Source organism: Heteronotia binoei, chromosome 16 (genome assembly GCF_032191835.1).
Source record: "Heteronotia binoei isolate CCM8104 ecotype False Entrance Well chromosome 16, APGP_CSIRO_Hbin_v1, whole genome shotgun sequence".
Lineage (NCBI taxonomy): Eukaryota > Metazoa > Chordata > Lepidosauria > Squamata > Gekkonidae > Heteronotia > Heteronotia binoei.
This window is the reverse complement of record NC_083238.1, coordinates 30,819,150-30,837,733: the sequence shown is the minus strand read 5'-3', so window position 1 is coordinate 30,837,733 and position 18,584 is coordinate 30,819,150. Positions and strand designations below refer to the sequence as shown.

At 46.5% G+C, this 18,584-nt stretch overlaps 2 protein-coding genes across 2 annotated transcripts in view; both read right to left on the bottom strand.

The window, feature by feature from the left end:
* GAD1 (glutamate decarboxylase 1) overlaps positions 1 to 5,275 on the bottom strand; it is a 79,358-nt gene extending 74,083 nt beyond the window's left edge. Inside the window, exons 1-2 of the mRNA XM_060257285.1 lie at positions 4,981 to 5,275; positions 3,259 to 3,385 (exon numbers count right to left, since the gene is read on the bottom strand). Coding sequence (XP_060113268.1) covers positions 3,259 to 3,328 — 70 coding nt within the window. The 5' untranslated portion in view covers positions 3,329 to 3,385; positions 4,981 to 5,275. The remainder of the gene's footprint in view (positions 1 to 3,258; positions 3,386 to 4,980) is intronic.
* A 10,852-nt stretch (positions 5,276 to 16,127) lies between these two features.
* ERICH2 (glutamate rich 2) overlaps positions 16,128 to 18,584 on the bottom strand; it is a 41,956-nt gene continuing 39,499 nt past the window's right edge. The window contains exon 14 of the mRNA XM_060256995.1: positions 16,128 to 17,033. Coding sequence (XP_060112978.1) covers positions 16,906 to 17,033 — 128 coding nt within the window. The 3' untranslated portion in view covers positions 16,128 to 16,905. The remainder of the gene's footprint in view (positions 17,034 to 18,584) is intronic.

The window sequence follows — 18,584 nt, the reverse complement described above, 5'->3', positions numbered from 1 at the left end:
AAGGTGGGCGTGAGTCCTTAGCGCCTGCTAAGGGGGCCCAGTAGCTAACACTGAATAGTAGTCCTAAAGTAGGACTGAGGCAAGGCCATACTGATATGTCTTCATAGCGGAATGTCTCAAAGTAGGATTCTGTCTGCTTCCCCTGTGTTTACGTGAAATGGCGTCTAACTTTAATAACAGGATTTCCAGAGCTATTTCCCCCTCTCTGGAAGGAACTGGAAACAGATACTGTACATGGAAGAGATGGTGGGACCCACTCCCCCGAGAAACCAACACGGGCGCGCATCCTCCTCCCTTTCTATCTGATCTACTGGGATGTCAACCAATGTTCCCTCCAAGCTGCAGAGTCTTGTGAACAAAAATTCTACTTTGTGAGCTACTGGCATTAAAGTTGTGAGCTACTGCATAAATCACTGTGCTCCGGGGTCATCCTTCCTGAGCTAAGACAAAAATGTGTGAGCTGGAGGCTGAAAATCTGTGAGCTAGCTCATGTTAACTCAGCTTAGAGGGAATACCGATGCCAACCACTTGCGGTTTTGTTAGCCGGAGGGGACAGTTTAAGCACGTTCACACATGCTGAATAACGCAGCTTCAATCCACTTCAGCGACCCTTTGCAAGTGGGTCTTGCCATTTCTCACAGTAAAATCCAGTTGCAAAGTGCACTGAAAATGCAGCGAAAGTGCCTTATTTAGCGTATGTGAAAGCACGCCAAGGATTGCTTGGCCTTTTGTAATCGTCCAACAAGACGTTGTTTAAACTTCTTTTGTAACCTGCTGTTGTTGTGTAAGTCGCCTGGAGTCCTCCCAGAAAGGCGAGATAGGAACATCATGAACATAAAGAAATTGGTCAGCCTGGGTCTGCAGGTAGGGAAGCGGAAGAAGAAACGGAAGTCAACGGGATACTCAGACTCCGCAGTTGTCGCTTGCTTTCAGGGCAAGGGTTACCTTTATAACTCCACTAGGAAAGAATCCAGCGGCGCGTTAGACTAATAACATTATCCAGGGTGTAAACTCTCTATTGTTGACTTGAAAGGCAGTCCTGTCCCATTGATTTCCATAGGATTCACTTACTAGGAGGCTTTTCCAGCCAGTTCGGAGGTGAAGGGCGCTTCCTCCCAAAGAAGCGTGGCTGGGATAGCAGCTTTTAAAAACTAACCAATGGGAAGGCTTCGGTGCGCCAAAACCGACCAATGGGAGGGATTTGGTCGCTCAGGCCTTCGGGCAAAGGGGTCAGGAGGGGTGGGAAAGCTATTTCGGGGTGAGAATCACCGGGAGGGGGCGCCAGACAGACCGCGCGCGGGAAGGAATGCGCTCGGCGGCATGAGGGCGCGGAGGGAGGAGAGGTGACCCCTCGCGGGGAAACCAGAGGGAGAGCAGCGGCGGGGACGGGCCAGAGGCAAGGCGGCCAAGGGCAGAGCCAGGGAGGCATGCGAGAGTCTCACGCCAGGGGGCTGGGGGGGCGAGCGAGCGAGCTGGGCAGGCGAAGAGGGCGCCACTGGGCAGGTGCAGCCAGCAGGCGGTGGCGGAGGTGGCCTCGGGTGAAAGGGAGGCGTGCGGAGCGGCCCAGAAGGACGCGGAGAGGACGAAGGCGAGGGGCGCAACGGAGCCAAGAGGAGGGCGGGGACGGCGCCGAGACTGGCAGGAGGGGAAAGGAGCTCTGACAGGACTTCCAAAGAGCCTCGCTCGCTGCCTGCCGCCGCCGCCTCGGGCAGCCAGAGGCTAGTTGGAGCGTGACAGGCAGAGGCGGGGAGGGCAAAAGGCGCGCTGCTGGCTCTCCCCTGCCCTCCCCTCCCGCGTGCTCATTCATTCCACACACGCCGTCTCTCTCCCTCTCGCAGGAAGGCGCGCGCCCAGAGCGCTTCAGCCAGCCGGACCCTTCAAAGCAGGCGAGGGGAGCGCGCGGCGCGCCCAGCCGTCGGGAGACAATAGGCAAGGGCGCAGGAGCGCGGGGTGGGGAGAAAAGTGCCTCTCCCGCGCGCTCCGTCTCCTCCCTTCACGCGCTCTTTCCCGCCCATGGGCGAAGGAGGGGGCAGCTCTGACAGGACAGGAGGGCGAAGGCCTTGGAAAGCCCTGAAGGCGTCTAGTGCCGCGCGCGCGCACACGTCTCCCTCCTCCCCCCCCGCGCGCGCACTTTTTGTGTGGGGAACACGCCCCTCCCGAGAGCCCAGGCGAGACTTTTTCGCCTCAGAGTCCGGAGGAGTTACCCAAGGAGCCCTCTCCAGCCCCGAGACGGCTTATACAGCCTGCGGGGCTCGGCAAAGCGCCGCCAGCCCGCCATAAAGGAGCGGGCGAGAGAGTGCGGGCGTGCCCCCCCCCCCCAGCGCCGCGCCATGCCTCCTTTCCCGCCCTCTCCCCTTGCAGGCAGGGGCCGAAGAATCCCCCTCAGCTGCACTGGGCGGGCGGGCAGGCGTCAGGAGAAGCCCTTCGAGGCGGGAAAGCTCTTCTCCGCCGAGCGCGCGCGAGCTGGCCAAGCTTTCCAGCCCCCCCCCCCTCCCTCCCCCGGCTTGGTGGTTATGTCATCCCGCCTCGTTCTGCCCTCGCCCGCGCCACACACACGCGCGCGCGCGGCCTTTTTTGGGTTGCCCATCGCCTGTCTCGACAAAAGCTATTCACCGCCGTCGCCCTCTTTCTCCACGCCTCCCTCCCTCCCTCCCTCGTCTCCACCTGCAGCGCCCACCGCTTCCCTCTCCCACCTCCATCCCCAGAGGCGAAGGTCTGAGCCAGGAGGGACAAAGAGGTCCTCGGGGCGGAGGGAGCTTCACCCCACATTGGCAGCCGAGGCTCTCTGGACCGTTGCTTGCCAGGCGTCCCGAAGAAGCACACCCGCGCCCTACGAGCACCAGGGGTCCAACTGTGCTACGCGGCCCCCTCCCCGTGCCTTCCAGCCCCCTCCGCGCAACCAAGCGAGACCGCCAGCACCCTGCCCTATTTCAACTCAAAGCCATCCACGACAGGAGTCAGTAGTTCCCTTTTTCTGCCCCATTATGTTGCTCCCCCCCCTCCTCACCATTCGAACACGCACATCCACACAAGCCAACGATTTCAGCATCACATTCGTTTGACTCAAAGGAACACATGCAAAAGTGAGTGGGAATCGAAATCAGGACTTCCCACGGTCCTCTTTTGTGTTGTTACTGTTGTGAACCTGGACTATTTCTTGGAAAGTCCCAGTTTTAAATGACGACGCATGCACATTTTCGACGTCGGGAGGGGGGGGGGGGGAGACCAAGAAGAAGAGAACAAAAACCCCAGACCTACTTGTGGGTCGTAAATTAGCCGTATTGGGATCCTGCGCGGTGTTGGAGGAGGATGGGTCCGAGGTTGCCATGAGGTTCAGAGTCAAAGCCCTTTCAGTCCAGGTTTCTTCTTTTCAATAAATCTCTTGCTGGAGCAAAAGGGAAAGAGAAAGGCGGGTTTAGCGATCTGATCCTTTTTGAGGAAATAATGGGTCTCTCTCTCTCTCTCTCTGATCGTCAAGAAGTGATTTTGCAGCCAACAATAAGCAATTAAACTCATCGGGAAGTGGCAGTAGCCGGAGGCGGGGTGGGGACGGGAGGAGGAGGGGGGGGGGTGTAATTCTGCACAAAAGGATCGTGTGGCTGCACCTCCAGTGGAAAGAAGAGTCCTTATTCTTTACAAGACGTTCCTTGGAGCCCAGCAAGGCAGCATCTCTCTTTTCCTTCTTCTAGAGATCTCAAACAAAAGCGATGCGGATGGAGAAATGGCTGGAGGCAAGGACACTTAGCTGGTTTTTATAAGATAGCGCTCTCTCTTGCAAACACGGCATTTGCAAATAAATAAATAAATAAACAAACGAACAATGTCTGGACCAGGCTGAAGGACTAAAACCGCTGGCATGGGCGGGAGGCGGCAAGTGTGTCGCTTGCTCTGAATTCAGCCGAGCATAAAGTCTAGGGCAATTATATCAATGGGTACTGAAGAGGGCAATTAGGGCTCAAGCCAAATCGGAAACCAACTCCCAGTGAGCAGGCATGTAAAAACATACAACGACAGCAAAGGAGGAGGAATATGACCAAGCCCAGAGCGACCAACAAATCCGGGCAGAAGGATTTCTTGTGGCAATGAAACACCAGACTAAATATCGGTGAGGGCGGGTAACTGTTAGCTGAGTGCAAACAATGCGGACAAAAGGTAACCTCGTCTATATTATTTACAACAAGACAATACCTGCGAATATACACGCACCTACGTACAAGATACAAGGTGAGAGACCACACAGAGCCACACACGCACACAGATGTCAATGAATTTTGAGCAATTAGCTTCCGCCCCCTATTTTAAATTCCACAAGCAAACAGATACGCACACATATACATATTAACCGATAGCGTTGCTTGGCCTTTCTGGATTAACCCTCGATTCACGTTCTTTACCCTGCTTAGTGAAAACATTTCATTCAATTTCCAGCCACCGTTTTCGGTTCATTGGTCGGGAACCAGCGGATCAATCAGTGCCGTCTCTTCTTCCCTCAATCAGCTCCAACGCGTAAACTGGTTCAGATTTATTTTCCCCCACATTTTAAAATAAAAATTCAAGGTCGCAGCAAATCAAAGTAACACCTGTAGTAACACCTGTCAGCATTTACCAGTATATATATATACACATCTCCACGTGAATAAAATACATGCGAGAATGCAAAAGAAATTCAGAAACAAGAGAATGTTGAGGGATTATTAGCACGATGTTTTGATTTACAATTACTGTTCTTAATTTTTTGAGACAGAGAACGAAACATACAGTCTGGGGGCCAATCTATGGAAGCGAAGTAACAGGTTATCTTCATAAATATCCGCCTACAGGCTCGCCTAATATCCTTCATTCAAGTTCACCGAGGGAGACAGTGGGGTTCCGGAAGCGCCTACATTCCAAAAGAATATTCTAAAGTCTTCATTTCTCAGGGACATTTGGAGAAATTTTTTCTCTCTTAAGATTTGTTTAAAAATATATATAAAGACTTACCAGTCAAGGGCGCTAGACCAAACTCCAAGAGTCCAAAATGTAGAACACGGAGAAATTCGGGCTGTGGGAAGGACTTGGCGTTTATAAACTCCACCGCAAACGACGTCGGAATATCAATAGCGCGGTGAAATTTAATTCGAAATGACCTTCTCGCCACCCCTTCACACAAGTACTTGGGATTTGCTTTTTTAAAGTGTGAATTGTCGGCTGATCTATTCGACGCAGGCATGAGTCACAGCGCTACTACCACCTCTTTTGATCCAATATGGAAAGCAAAATAGCTGGAACTGGAGTAGGAGGGGAGGGGGGGCTCGGAGTGCGGGTGTTGACTAAGGATGGAAATCACGCGCCTCCAACTTGAGTTGCCTGCCTAAGCTGACCTGACTTACATGCAGGTGCTGAGGTTTCCCTCCAGGAGGAAAGTGAGGGATGCATGTGACTGTAGCTTCGGTAACTCAACCGCAGGCAGCCAGATCACAATAAACTGACCTGACAACAGAGCACATAATAACCCACGCTCCACCTCAAAAGGTGGACACATTGGGAGACAGGCCTGCGAGGAGGTTATTCCCCTCTTCTTCACACCAGGCTCCCCTCGCGTTCTTTATCAGACAATAAAGTCTTGCTCTATGTGCAAACACCTTCACCTGAAGAGGGAGCGTAGCGATCTCCTGTTAGTCTGTTAACTGGGTCTCACTAAGCCAACACGTTGCAAGGTAAAGCGACTGGTCTCATCCTTTGGTCTTCGCTTCTACAGCAACGATATTGGCGTCCACAACATGACGACGGTGGAAAGCGCCAAAAAGCGCAGTTGTTGAACAATATTCTTAGGAGGGGGCGGAGGAACTTCTGTGTGTCTCTTCATATGGGGGCGTTCAAAGAATTTTATACAGGGTCTACCGATTTATCTACCAAGAAGGGGGGAGGGGGAACCCAAACCGAATATCATTTTGCGAGTCTCCACTGGGGGGCGCCAACGAATCAAAGAAGGGACATTCTTCTTTTTTTTAATTCCCTCTATAATAAAGCTACAGGAAATGCCAGGTTATTAGGGTTTTCAGAGCTAGCAAGGCGCGCCCCCGCACAATTAAACTGTTTCTACAAACTGCAGTTTTGCTAAAAATGGAACTGAGGGGGAGAGGAGACGTTCTGTTTTCTGGAACATCATCCTGTCGTTTAATGCATGTTTTAACATACAGGGTTACTCGGCAATATATGTTTAGCTTTAGCACACTGACAGAAACGCGCGCCTTTCTAAAGCGGAAAACACCTTGTTCTGGCAGTGCCGAGGCGGGGCGCAGCAAAGAGAATTCAGCCATGTGCTCTTTTGGAAGAACTGTTTTGTGAAAATAAACTTACCGCCTTCCAGTGGGAGTGCAGTGCTGAGGTAGGAACGTGCTAAATGCTCAGACGGTCACTCGGATATGCATAAGAGCTGTCCAGGCATTCTTGAGCTATATTCCAAACATGCATCGCTTAAAATAATAATAATAATCAAGCACTGCGGTGAAGCTGGCCTTTCACAATTCCAAAGCTACAAGCGGGTTGTATTCTTCTTTGTATTGTTCAAGAAATAGTTCTGTTAAGACTTTTCACCCTCAGAATTAACTCCCGCTCCCTTATATTTACAGCACTGTCACCTGTGAATTGAATGACCCGATTAAAAATAACCTCCGTAACCTCTTCCCTCAGGACTCTGCTCCCATTCCCCCACCCCCGTCAGTCACAGCTGACTTATGGCGACCTCCTGGGGTTTTCAAGGCAGGAGACCTTCAGAGGTGGTTTGCCATTGCCTGGTTCTGCGTCAGGACCCTGGTATTCCTTGGTGGTTTCTCTTCCCAACACTGGCTAAGGCCAACCCTGCTTAGCTTCCAAGATCTGACAAGATCAGGCTAGCCTGGGCTATCCGGGTTAGCCCCGCCCCCATACAAAAAGGCAAATTGGTCCCTGACGTTTATCCAACAGCGTGGTATCCGGCGATAGGCTTTCCAGCCAGTTGTGGCAATAAACTTTAGAGGGAAACGGCATTCAAATTTATCTTTGTTTCGGATTTCAGCAGATGCTGTTTCCGAGAAGAAAAGGTTAAGGTGGAGAACGGAGATAAAGGCTACCCGTATAGCTTACAGGAGGATATTGTTCCAAAAGGAGGTGGGTGGGTGTTGATTGCAAAGTTAAGCAATAGATTTCAGCACCTCGGACAGCAGCACTCAATGTCAAAGGCATCTGGGCGCGACGAAAGCGATCCCTGCTTTCCCAAGGATAAAGCTTTGAAAAAAGACAGAAGCGGTAGTAAAGGGGTGGGGATACTTAACTCTTTCCCCGCGCCCAGTGTTTTATGCTGGAGTTGTCTGTCCATCGCCCCTTTGTTTGTTCCCCTCCCGGAGCTGTTTATCTGCCCCCCGTGATTGTCAAGGAAAGTGAGAGGAACAAAAGGGGGTCTGAGTGCTAGATTCACAGACTGAAAACAGAGCCGTTGACAGGCATTACGGCTCATCTGGGTATGCAACACTGATGAAAAACTAACACAAGTAGGAGCAAAAGGCGACACAAGTGGCAGTAACGGATGTTTTGGCTCCTGAGATCTCTTCCACAGCCTGGAAAGACACCTTCTCACCAAAGACCAAAGTGCGATGTTTGCTAGACACAGACTAGGGACCTTGATAGTGCCCAATATTGCCTTTAAAAAGTTAAGGACTGAACCCCTTTGCAGCCATGTGCGGTTTCCTCTTAACCAGCACCAGCAGTTGTATGTATTTATTTGACAAAGGCACCAACGTCTTCCTGGAGCAGTCACACGTTTAAAAAGAGTAACATCCTCTGCAAGCAAAATAAAACAGGCATCTGATGACAACTTTAAAGACTACTGTGACATTTATTCCAACATAAACTTTGCAAGGGTTTTTCATAGTAGTAGTGAGGACGAAAATACGCAGGTATACTGGTAGGATGTATCTCTTCCCAAGCAACAGACTGACATAATTTAAAAAGCACAAGAAAACAGATCTCCACACATCTCTGCGTAAGGAAAGAGGGGGCTTAAAAGTGACAGAACGCTAAGCGTAGGTTTTAGAAGCAGGGGCGATGAGATTCTTCAAGTAAGGACAAAGAATAAAATCAAACTTCCTCCAGGTGGCGCTACATCTCAGTCTTAGATTCTGAACTCCTCCTTTGGTTAAAAGGTTCAGCATTTAATCACTATTATGAAATCTGCAAGAGGTTTCATGAAATGCAGGTGAGCTCTGCCTCAGGAAAGCTTATGCTGGAGCGATCTGTGATAGTCTAAGATGCCACTCGGACTCCTGTTGTGTCTTGCTGCTATGGCAACATCTGGGCTTCAGAAAAGTATTTCTTACTCTTGAAGAGATGCTTGGTGTCAGGGGAAAATGGATTACTGCCTTTCAGATTTAGATATTTAGTTTGTAAATGCCCTGTGAAGATTTACCTGCTTTTCTTTTTAATTTGGTTAAGGCTCAGTACCCATTATGTACTTATGGTAACCTGAACAAGGGGCTTCAAAGTAAGTGAGATACAGAGATGGTTTGCTATTCCTTTCTACTGCGGAGACATCTGTGGTGGTTTCCTATCCAAGAATCACCCTGCTTAGCTTCTGAGATCTGACAAGATTAGGCTATACTATGTGGCCTGCTCTCCCATCGTCAACATGAATACAGCAATAGCACAATGTGGCCTTGTTACATCTAATGCACAGTCTCCATCATGAGTACCTTTGAATAACCACTCAACTATTGTACCCAGCAGAAGTCAGCAGACTTAGCTTGTGCATGCAGCACAGAACTAACTAATCCAGGGACAACCTTCTGAACTTGGCTGTTACCTACTTCATAACATATAGTTCCCAGGGAGACTAAAATTTCTTTACAAAATTATCCAGAATTTTCCTCCATTTTATCTTCACAACAACCCTGTAACAAACATTCGGCTGAGAGTGTGTGAGGAGCCCAAAGTCACCTGACAAGCTTCCAAGGCAAAGCAGGGATTCAAACATGGGTCAACCAGATTCTAGTTCAGCACTTTGACTGCTACACAACCCTGTCTCTCCTTGCACAGGTTCCTGATGTACAGAGAAAAAAGCAAAGAGAAAAGGGGAAGGGGTGGACAGTTTCCCGTTATCATACTGAATGTTGTTGGTCTTTCTTTCTTTCTTTCTTTCTTTCTTTCTTTCTTTCTTTCTTTCTTTCTTTCTTTCTTTCTTTCTTTCTTTCTTTCTTTCTTCTTCTTCCAAAATGCTAGAACTTGTAGGCGACCAATGAAACTGATGGGCAATAGGTTCAGGACGAACAAAAAATAAATATTACTTTACACAGAGAGTGATTAAAATGTGGAATTCACTTCCAGAGGATGTTGGGATGGCCACAGGAATAAATAGCTTTAAAAGGGGATTAGATAGATTCATGGAGGATAAGTCTATCAATGGCTGGTAGCCATGTTGACTAAGGGGAATCCCAGAGCCAGGAGGCAACATCAGGGGATGACCTCAGCCTCTGTGCCTTGTTGTTGGCTGTCCAGAGGAACTGGTTGGCCGCTGTGTGAGACAGAATGCTGGCGTAGATGGACCATTGGCCTGATCCATGAGGGTTCTTCTTATGTTTTTATGTAACTGACTTGATAGCCCAAGAAGTCCAGTGAAAAGTCCAGTCATGACTGTGTCTGTTGTCTTTATCTAGCTAACATATAAACCAAGCCAAACTGAGGGAGAAAGCTGTTTTTGAGATTTAAAAAAGCCTAGAACCTATTCAACTAATATTGACTTATATCTGCAATCCCCAATATTTGTGAACCTGTAAGCACCTTTGGAATTCTGACTCAATGAGATGGGCAGAGCCACAAAACAGTTGCCACTAAAAGGCTGCCACAGTTTACCTTCAGTCACATAGTGAAGATCCTTGCGCTGAGGTGGCAGCTGCTTCCAAAGCAATGTTGTTGAAGCGTTTAAATTTGAAGCCAATAAGATTTCCAATTCCCAGTCAGAAGCTCACTGGACAAAAGTCCCACTTGGTCTCATCCGCTTTTCAAAAACACTTGGCAAGCACCACAGCACCCACCAGCACCACGCTGGTGACTCTTGACTTATATTTTTCACAACAGTTTCAGAAGGGAGCCATGTTGTTCTGCAGTAGAATTTGAGTTAGTTAGTTCTGCAGTTAGATTCAAGCCCAGGAGCACCTCAGAGACAGACAAGATTTTTGGAGTACGAGCCACTCCCTTCATCAGACACAGTAGAGTAGAAATGTAGATTTCTTTTTATCCTAGTCAGAAGGTGGGAGGGGTGGTGTAAAGAAAGCCTGTAAAGCAGGGTTTCCCAAACTTTCCCCCCCTGTGGCCCAGTTATTTTTACAATTCTCCTTCGTGGCCCACTAAAATTTGGGAGTGGAGCCAGGAGACAGGAATTATGTCATTTCCTGTGGCATCACTTCCAGGTTAAGGGCCAAGCGATGTCACTTCCGGGGCACACTGAACCAAAACTCCACCTCTTCCTGTGATGTCATTTCCAGAGCACTCCCCAAACCTGCCTCTTCTTCTGAAAAATCTCTCTAAAACTCATGCTGAGCCAAAATGGGGGTGGAAAGTGGACTGTCTACCACTTTTTCATACATTCCCAGGGTCCCCTCTTTCCACCCCCACACCTGCATGCACCTATCTGTTTGTGTGTTCTTCTCCAGCTTGCAAGCACTCCTAATGCCCATGTTCAATTGCCTGCACCACCTACACACCCCTTGCTCAACAGCACTGGCCAGTGTATGCAGTTGGAAGTGCTGTTGCCATTGCCATCAGGAATGCCAGCACTGTGTACCACCCACACTGGGCCGTGGCAGCTGCTCTACTTCAAAATATGCTGACACATTTAGTAGGCCCTTCCTTCAGCTGCTACTACTGGAACCTGCCTCAAGCTACGACCAAGCTAGCTTGGTTTCAAGAAAATCTTTTGACAGCTATTTTTTCCTTGGCTGAAACATTGGGAAATTGCTGTGAAAGGTAGAAGAGAATTGTGCTGCAATTAATGAATTAATTTCAAGTTATATGAAGTTCATACAAGCACATGAAAGCTCATACATTGAAGAACACTTCATGGGTCTAAAGTGCCAGTGGATTTCGGCTTTTTTCTCAAGCACTGGGAGGGGGGGAGAAGGAAGGAGAGGCAGCCCAGCTCCTCTTTGCACAACACAGAGACATTGGGGGATGGAAGGAAGCAAAACGGGGCTCAGGCTTTGCAGCCTGTGCCAGTCTTCAAGCCTAGCTTTTCTCTGCACAACACAGAGACGGGGGAAGAAGGAAGAAAAATGGCGCTCAAGCCTTGTAGCCTGTGTCAATCTTCAAGCCTAGCTCTTCTCTGCACAACACTTTTCTTTGCTGGGGGTGGGGCTAGCTTTGGCTTTTCTTGTGATCCAGTATTGAGGCTTCCATGACTTGGTACCGGGTTGTGACCCTGCAAATGGGAAACTCTGGACTAGATCAAGGCCTTTAATTTACTTGTTTGGCAGTCTGTTTTGTGACATGGTGCCACCTTTGAACACTGAGTTGTCTGAATTAAATTTGGTACTGTTTGTGACACTTCTATCCTTAGGGCTGTGCAGGGGGGAAAGATGTAGCTCATACACTCTGATATACATCCTTGGGGTGGGGGGGGGGAGGAAAATAATATATACATAACCTATAAATCCCCCCACCCCCACCCCCACCCTGTTCCTTTAAGAAGCCCAGCTCACTGTTTAAGAGATCATGCAGGAAGTGTGAATTAGATAATGCCTTTCCTCTTAGATGAGACCTTTCCAGGGCTCTTTTTGTAGAAAAAACCCAGCAGGAACTCATTTGCATATTAGGCCACACCCCCTGACATAAACATTGTTTCACACAGAGCTTTTTTTTGTAGAAAAAGCCCAGCAGGAACCATTTGGTTTGATGCCAAACCAGCAGGAACTGCATTCCTGTGAGTTCCTGCTCAAGAAAAGCCCTGGTCCTTCCCCAACCCTCATGAAACACTCACAGGTCCTATTTGTATGATATTATTGGAGGAGGGGGAGATGCCATTCAAGTTAAGTAAGTAGCTTAGGGTTTTGCTTTTTTAGCTTCATACTTGAGATCATATCAACTGTTAATCCAAGGAGAAGAAAATGGAGTGAGCATAAGCTTTACTTCTCAAAACAGGCATTTCAAGTAACTATCAGTGTAGAAGGGAAGAAACTTACATGGGTACATGGGAACTACAAGCAGGTTTCCTGGAACTGTCTGGCTTGTTGCTTCTGTACACCAAAAGGGAAGGGGACAAAACAGATGAAGAGTCCTGCTAGATCAGATTGGTTAGGTTTAGGGTTGGTGGTCCATCCAGCTTGGCATTTTGTTTAGTCAAGTGGCAAAACAGTTGCTATGGAGGGCAGACTAATAGTGTATAGAGATCAATACAAAGGGAAGAAATAAGATTTATTATTTACCTGTACTTTATTATCTACCTGTATAGGCAAGGGTGCTGTGCTTTCACAGCAGGGAAGAATCATTCCACATCCTTGGATGTAGAGAACCACATGGGGTAACTAATTTGTTAAAAATCTATTTATCCATGCAGAAATATTAAGTAAGCAAGGAATTGTTATTTCTTTAACAGCTATGAATAATACAAATAAATGGGACGTCTGCAATATAGTTGGAAAAAGTGTAATATATGTAATATTTGAGTTTTACTATTTATAAAAAAATGAAATAAATATTTGTCTCCTAAGCCTTTCATCTTCGTACAGTGCCATCCAGATCACAAGATAAGTTAATCTCTGTACAGCACCACCAAGATCACAAGGTAAGTTATTTTCTCAGACTCCTGGATTCCATGCTGAGGTTCAAATGTTAGGTTAAAACAGACATTGTCAATATTCAAGCATCTGCATCACCTGACATTAAAGTAATGTAAAGAACATAAAGCCATTATAAGAATGCCTTTCCCAGAGCTGACAGTAAGTACTCTTATGGCTTGCATATGAACACATGCTTGGTTTTTTTCTTAATTAGGCACACATTCTTAAGATGACAGCAGCAAAAAAGGCTTGTAGCTGATCAGACGTTTTCTTACCCTTCTGCTCAGGCAAGGTCAGTCTATGGCTGGTGATTTTTTTGATATCTGTTCTTCAGCCCTTGGAAGTGCTTACTGGGATCACAGAGTTCATGTGCCTATAACCAGGAGTCTTCTCATAGCTTCACACCTGTCAGTATCCTACAGAGAACATTCAAAATGCTTACAGATTGAAAACGGAAACATTTTAAAACAGGAATGGGAAACAAGAACAGGTTAAGAATAGATCCAAATCTATTGAAGAAATGTCATTAACCAAGTGAAGAAAAGCAGAAGGTAGCAAAGGTGATGCAATGGTTTATTAGGGGGCTGGAGAAACACAGCTTTATGGCACAATAAAGAGAGCACCCCAATGTGGAGATGGAAGGAGATACACATAATGCCTGACATTATCTGTATAAGATGTCCATTAATAGATGCATATCTTCAGTGTTCCCTCAGCAGACCCTTGGTAAATCTTGCAGATAAAATAAAAAAGTTATGTTAGCAGAATTCTGTTGAAATTTCCCTTGTTTGCCATTTAACAAGGATATTATTTAAGGGTGCATATTAGTTACACGTTTGTAAGTTACATGTTTGTATTATTTAAGGGTGTGTATAAATTAAAGGTAAAGGTAGTCCCCTGTGCAAGCACCAATCATTTCCGACTCTGGGGTGACGTCACATCATGACGTTTTCACAGCAAATTTTTTATGGGGTGGTATGCCACTGCCTTCCCCAGTCATCTACACTTTCCCCTCAGCAAGCTGGGTTCTCATTTTACTGACCTTGGAAGGATGGAAGGATGAGTCAACCTTGAGCCGGCTACCTGAATCCAGCTTCCGCCATGATCGCTCAGGTCATGAGCAGAGCTTGGAATGCAATAGTGCAGCTTGCCACTCTGCGCCACAGGGCTCTTATGCTGTTTTACGGCAATCCCGAAAGGTTTTCAAGGCAAAAGACTAACAGAGTTAGTTTGCCATGACCCTGTAGCAATGACCCTGGACTTCTTTGGTGGTGTCCCATCCAAATACTAATCAAGGCAGATGCTGCTTAGCTTCTGAGATCTGATGAAACTGGGCTAGCCTGGCTCACCGCCCCCTCCCCGAACCAGGGGAGGTCTCCATCCAAACAATGGCAATGGATTGTTACCGCTGTCTGCTGGTAGTGAGATTCCAGGCGGAAAGCTTCCAATGCACCTATGTTATTCTTTCAATCATGTTTATGAAATCCTGCATGATACATGCAGACCAGATTGGATGTTGGATGTAGAGGGAGAAGACAGAAGTTGCCTACTGTGAACTGTTGCCCTTTGAGCATCTTCTGTCCAATGGTCTATCCCACCTATCTTTTGGTCTACAGAAAGTCTGGATCCTGTGATTTGTAATCAGCTGCCTGTGCAGGTCCAAAGGAAATGAGCAGGGAGGCACCGGAGAGCCGGTTTGGTGTAGTGGTTAAGTGTGCGGACTCTTATCTGGGAGAACCGGGTTTGATTCCCCACTCCTCCACTTGCACCTGCTGGAATGGCCTTGGGTCAGCCATAGCTCTGGCAGAGGTTGTCCTTGAAAGGGCAGCTGCTGTGAGAGCCCTCTCAGCCCCACCACCTCACAGGGTGACTGTTGTGGGGGAGGAAGGTAAAGGAGATTGTGAGCCGCTCTGAGACTCTTCTTCTTCTTCTTCTAGTTTGCTGTCTAGCACTTATGCAGCCAGGAGTCACCAGGTGAGTGGGGACATGTGCATCTTGACACCTTGTATCAAGGCCAAAAATCCTCAAATCTGTGATGGCACTGAGAGAACAAGCTACTAATAAGAAATTGTGTGTCCTCATATTCATGGCAGCCAGTGCGGTGCAGTAGCTAGACAGTAAGATTAGGATCTAGAAGATCCAGGACTGCATCCCCAATCTGTTCTGGAAGCCTGCTGCGTGTCCACCCTCTCTCACCCTAACCTACTACCCAAGGACAGAGCTCAAAAGTGGCCTGTTGCACTCTTCTGAGTCCATTTTAAGTCAGTGGAGATTTCAGGGGTGTAACAGCTAATGATGTCACTGTTTGTATGTGGACCACCTATATCCCCATACAATCCTCTTTGCTCCACTTGGAGATGTTGCTTGCAGATGTGTTCCCTGATGGATTGGAGGGAAGATGACTGGACTACATATGGGCAGAATGAACCAATCTCTCATTCTCCATTAAGGACTGGTACTGTACATAGGGTTGCTGTAAGTCTGAAATGACTTGACAGCACATAACACACAAGACATTGTACACTACAGGGGAAGGGAGGGAGAGAGAGGGAGAGGGAAGAAGAAGATGATGATATTGGATTTATATCCCGCCCTCCATTCCGAATCTCAGAGTCTCACAGCTGCTCACAATCTCTTTTACCTTCCTCCCCACAACAGACACCATGTGAGGTGGGTGGGGCTGAGAAGACTCTCACAGCAGCTGCCCTTTCAAGGACAACCTCTGCCAGAGCTATGGCTGACCCAAGGCCATTCCAGCAGGTGCAAGTGGAGGAGTGGTGAATCAAACCCAGTTCTCCCAGATAAGAGTCCGCATACTTAACCACTACACCAAACTGGTGAGAGGGAGAGGGGGAGAGAAAGAGAGAGAGAGAGAGAGAGCGCAAGACTTGACTATGGTCTACTGGGATCTGTCCCATAAATTGGATTGTGTCCTCTTTTAACCAGTATGTTAGCTATTATTACAGGAGAGCTGCTCATCTCTACAAATTTGAATTCCTGCATCTCATAACATCCCAAACAGGGATTCAGAGATCCTCATTATAGCAAGATTTAAATTCCCAAACCTCCCCTTGTTGCCTGTATAATTTTAACCATCTAGAAAAGTTTTTCCTAAACAACTTTGGATTGTGAGGGTCTTTTTGCATTCAAACTGCACACTCATACATACCTCCATACTCACAACAAAGGCAAAAACCAAATTAGTAAAAAGGCAGGGCAACCAGTACCTGGGCTATGAACTCTGCCATGATTCCACTCTGTAGGTTAAGTGTATAATTCTGCTACAGCAGCCACACAATTTAAAAGAACAACAACAAAAGCCCTCTAATTGATTACAAAAATGCATATGATGAAGCAACAAAGATTTATTGATTAAATCTGTATAACTCTGCATGTGAATAAAACAATTATTCCAAAGGAGGAAAAAAATGCTTACACATTTTGCTGTAGGCGCCATCTTGGAAGAGATTTTGCAGTAAATGAGAAATGTCATTTGTAAGGTGAGGCCAAGTGTTTTTTTTGTTAAGTGCTCGCATTACAAAATAGCAGCTGCTAAATTAACTGAATGACAGTCCAGTCCTAAGCAGAGTTATACTCTTCTCAGTCTACTAAAGCCAATGTGCTTGGAAGGACACAACTCTGCTTATGATTGCACTGCCAATGATCAACTGTTTCAGTCCTATTACTCAACCAGATGTTACCTTGGCAAAGGACAACGGAACCTCGGACCTCCACTCCTGACCACCGTCAATCCTATAACCACAGCTAACCTCACAGCTAGCTAGCCTAAAAAAAAAAAAAAATCCAGTCTATAAGGATCACTTGAACTTATCCCATAGATCAAATCTAAATAATTACTAAAACACACGGTAGTTTTAAAAAAATTTTCCCAATTGCTAAAACAAGAATATATTTCAGGAGTTATGTTTCCGGTCAACAAGTTTGCATGCTGCCGTAACTGCAAGATGGAAGTCCTGGAACACTGAGGCAATGTTAAGTAGGGGAAAAAACAACATAAAAGGAAATCTTCAAAATGCATACAATAAAATCAGCCGGTTTAATAACAAGTTTTTTTGTTTTTTGTTTTTAAAAAAATGCACTCATTTCTGGCACTCCCAAATTCCTAGGTATCAGAATCCTCAGAACTTGCTTCGGTTTCAGCCCCGCTGTCTTCTGTATCACTAGAATCCTCTTCACTGTCATCTGTGCTCCCTATATCGGTTTCTTCACCATCAGCCTCCTGTATACTTTCTAACATGGAAAAGGAGAGAACGCAAGCATCACTCAACTCTAGAGCGGTTTGGGAATTTCTTGAGTACATCACCTGCCTTCCTCCTTCCTGCCCAGGTACCAGCAGCAGCCACATCCCATCTCCCCACTGTTTCTCCTCAGATCCAGAAGGTTCTCAGATCTAAGCGGAAAAGCAACGGAAAAGGGCATGGGACTGTCTGAGTTTTCCTTCAACAGTGGGAAGATGTGGAGGAACTGACTTCCTGCCACCAATTATGAAACCAGTGGACTTAATCATCTATGAACAATATGCTCAAATGCTTACAGTGTACTAATTTAACACCTTAGTTATATGTGATTTCTATATATGTTTATTGCCAGAGAGAGCTCCTCTCTTATAGCTTCCTTTGACTATATGGTGTTTTTAAATCTTGTGTTTATTAGGTTGTTTTTGCGGCATATATTGAATAACTGTATTATTTGGAATATTCTGAATATAGATTCTGATTAATGACAAATCACAAACAGGCTTGCCTCAAAACACATTGGGATTTCTAAGCTTGGTTAAATATATCTTTGCATAAATAACAATTGGATTTCAGATGGGCAGCCACTTTAGTATGTAGCAGCAAAACAAAAGAGAAGTCCAGAAGTACCTTAAAGGCTAAGGAAATTTATTCTAGCATAAGCTTTCATGGATCAGAGTTCACTTCAAACTACACCCTAACTCACAAAAAGCTTATGCCAGAATAAATTTAAGATGACACTAGACTGTTTTATTAGTTGGATTTTAGCACTCTTTCGTTACATATTGGATTGAACCAGGGTTTTTGTTGCAGCAGCAACAGCTCCTTTGCATATTAGGCCACACCCCTCTTATGTAGCTAAACCTTCAAGAGCTTACAGGGCTCTTATTACAGGGCCTACTGTTGTGCTTGCACAGGGGACTACCTTTATCTTTTCTTTTCTTTTTTTACTGTAAACTCCAGGAGGATTGGCTACATTGGGGTTCCCGCTACAAAAAAAGCCCTGGATTGAACCATGGCTGGATCTCCTTTCTTCACTGTTTGGTGGTGCTGCCATCCTGTTCTCACCCCAGAAAGATGCACTGCGATGGCCACATAATGCAACATACGGGAGACAGCACTGCATATGAAGTTCCTGAAGCACTGCATGGTTTGCTCAACCAAAGGCAATTCCTACATGAACCACACCCAACAAGGCTGACATTATTCAGTGAAGCCATACGGACACATAAAAATGGCACAGCCGGAATCAGAATTTAAATACTCTTCTCACTGCTGTACAATGATCTTCTGGAAATTATGTTGTTGTTTTTTAATCATATTCCTAGCCATCCTCAGTCTCGAAGAGAAACTCATCTAGCTTTCATTTTACGCCAACAGACAATTTTGACTGTGAAAAGGCCTGGAAAAATCCCAGCATTTTATTGACTAAGCATTTGCAATTTTTATGGTGGTGCATGAAATATTTCTTCATCTCTGCACACAGCAACCATCTAAATCTTTGGAACTGTTGACTAGAATCAGCCATACTATTTTCCAGGACTGG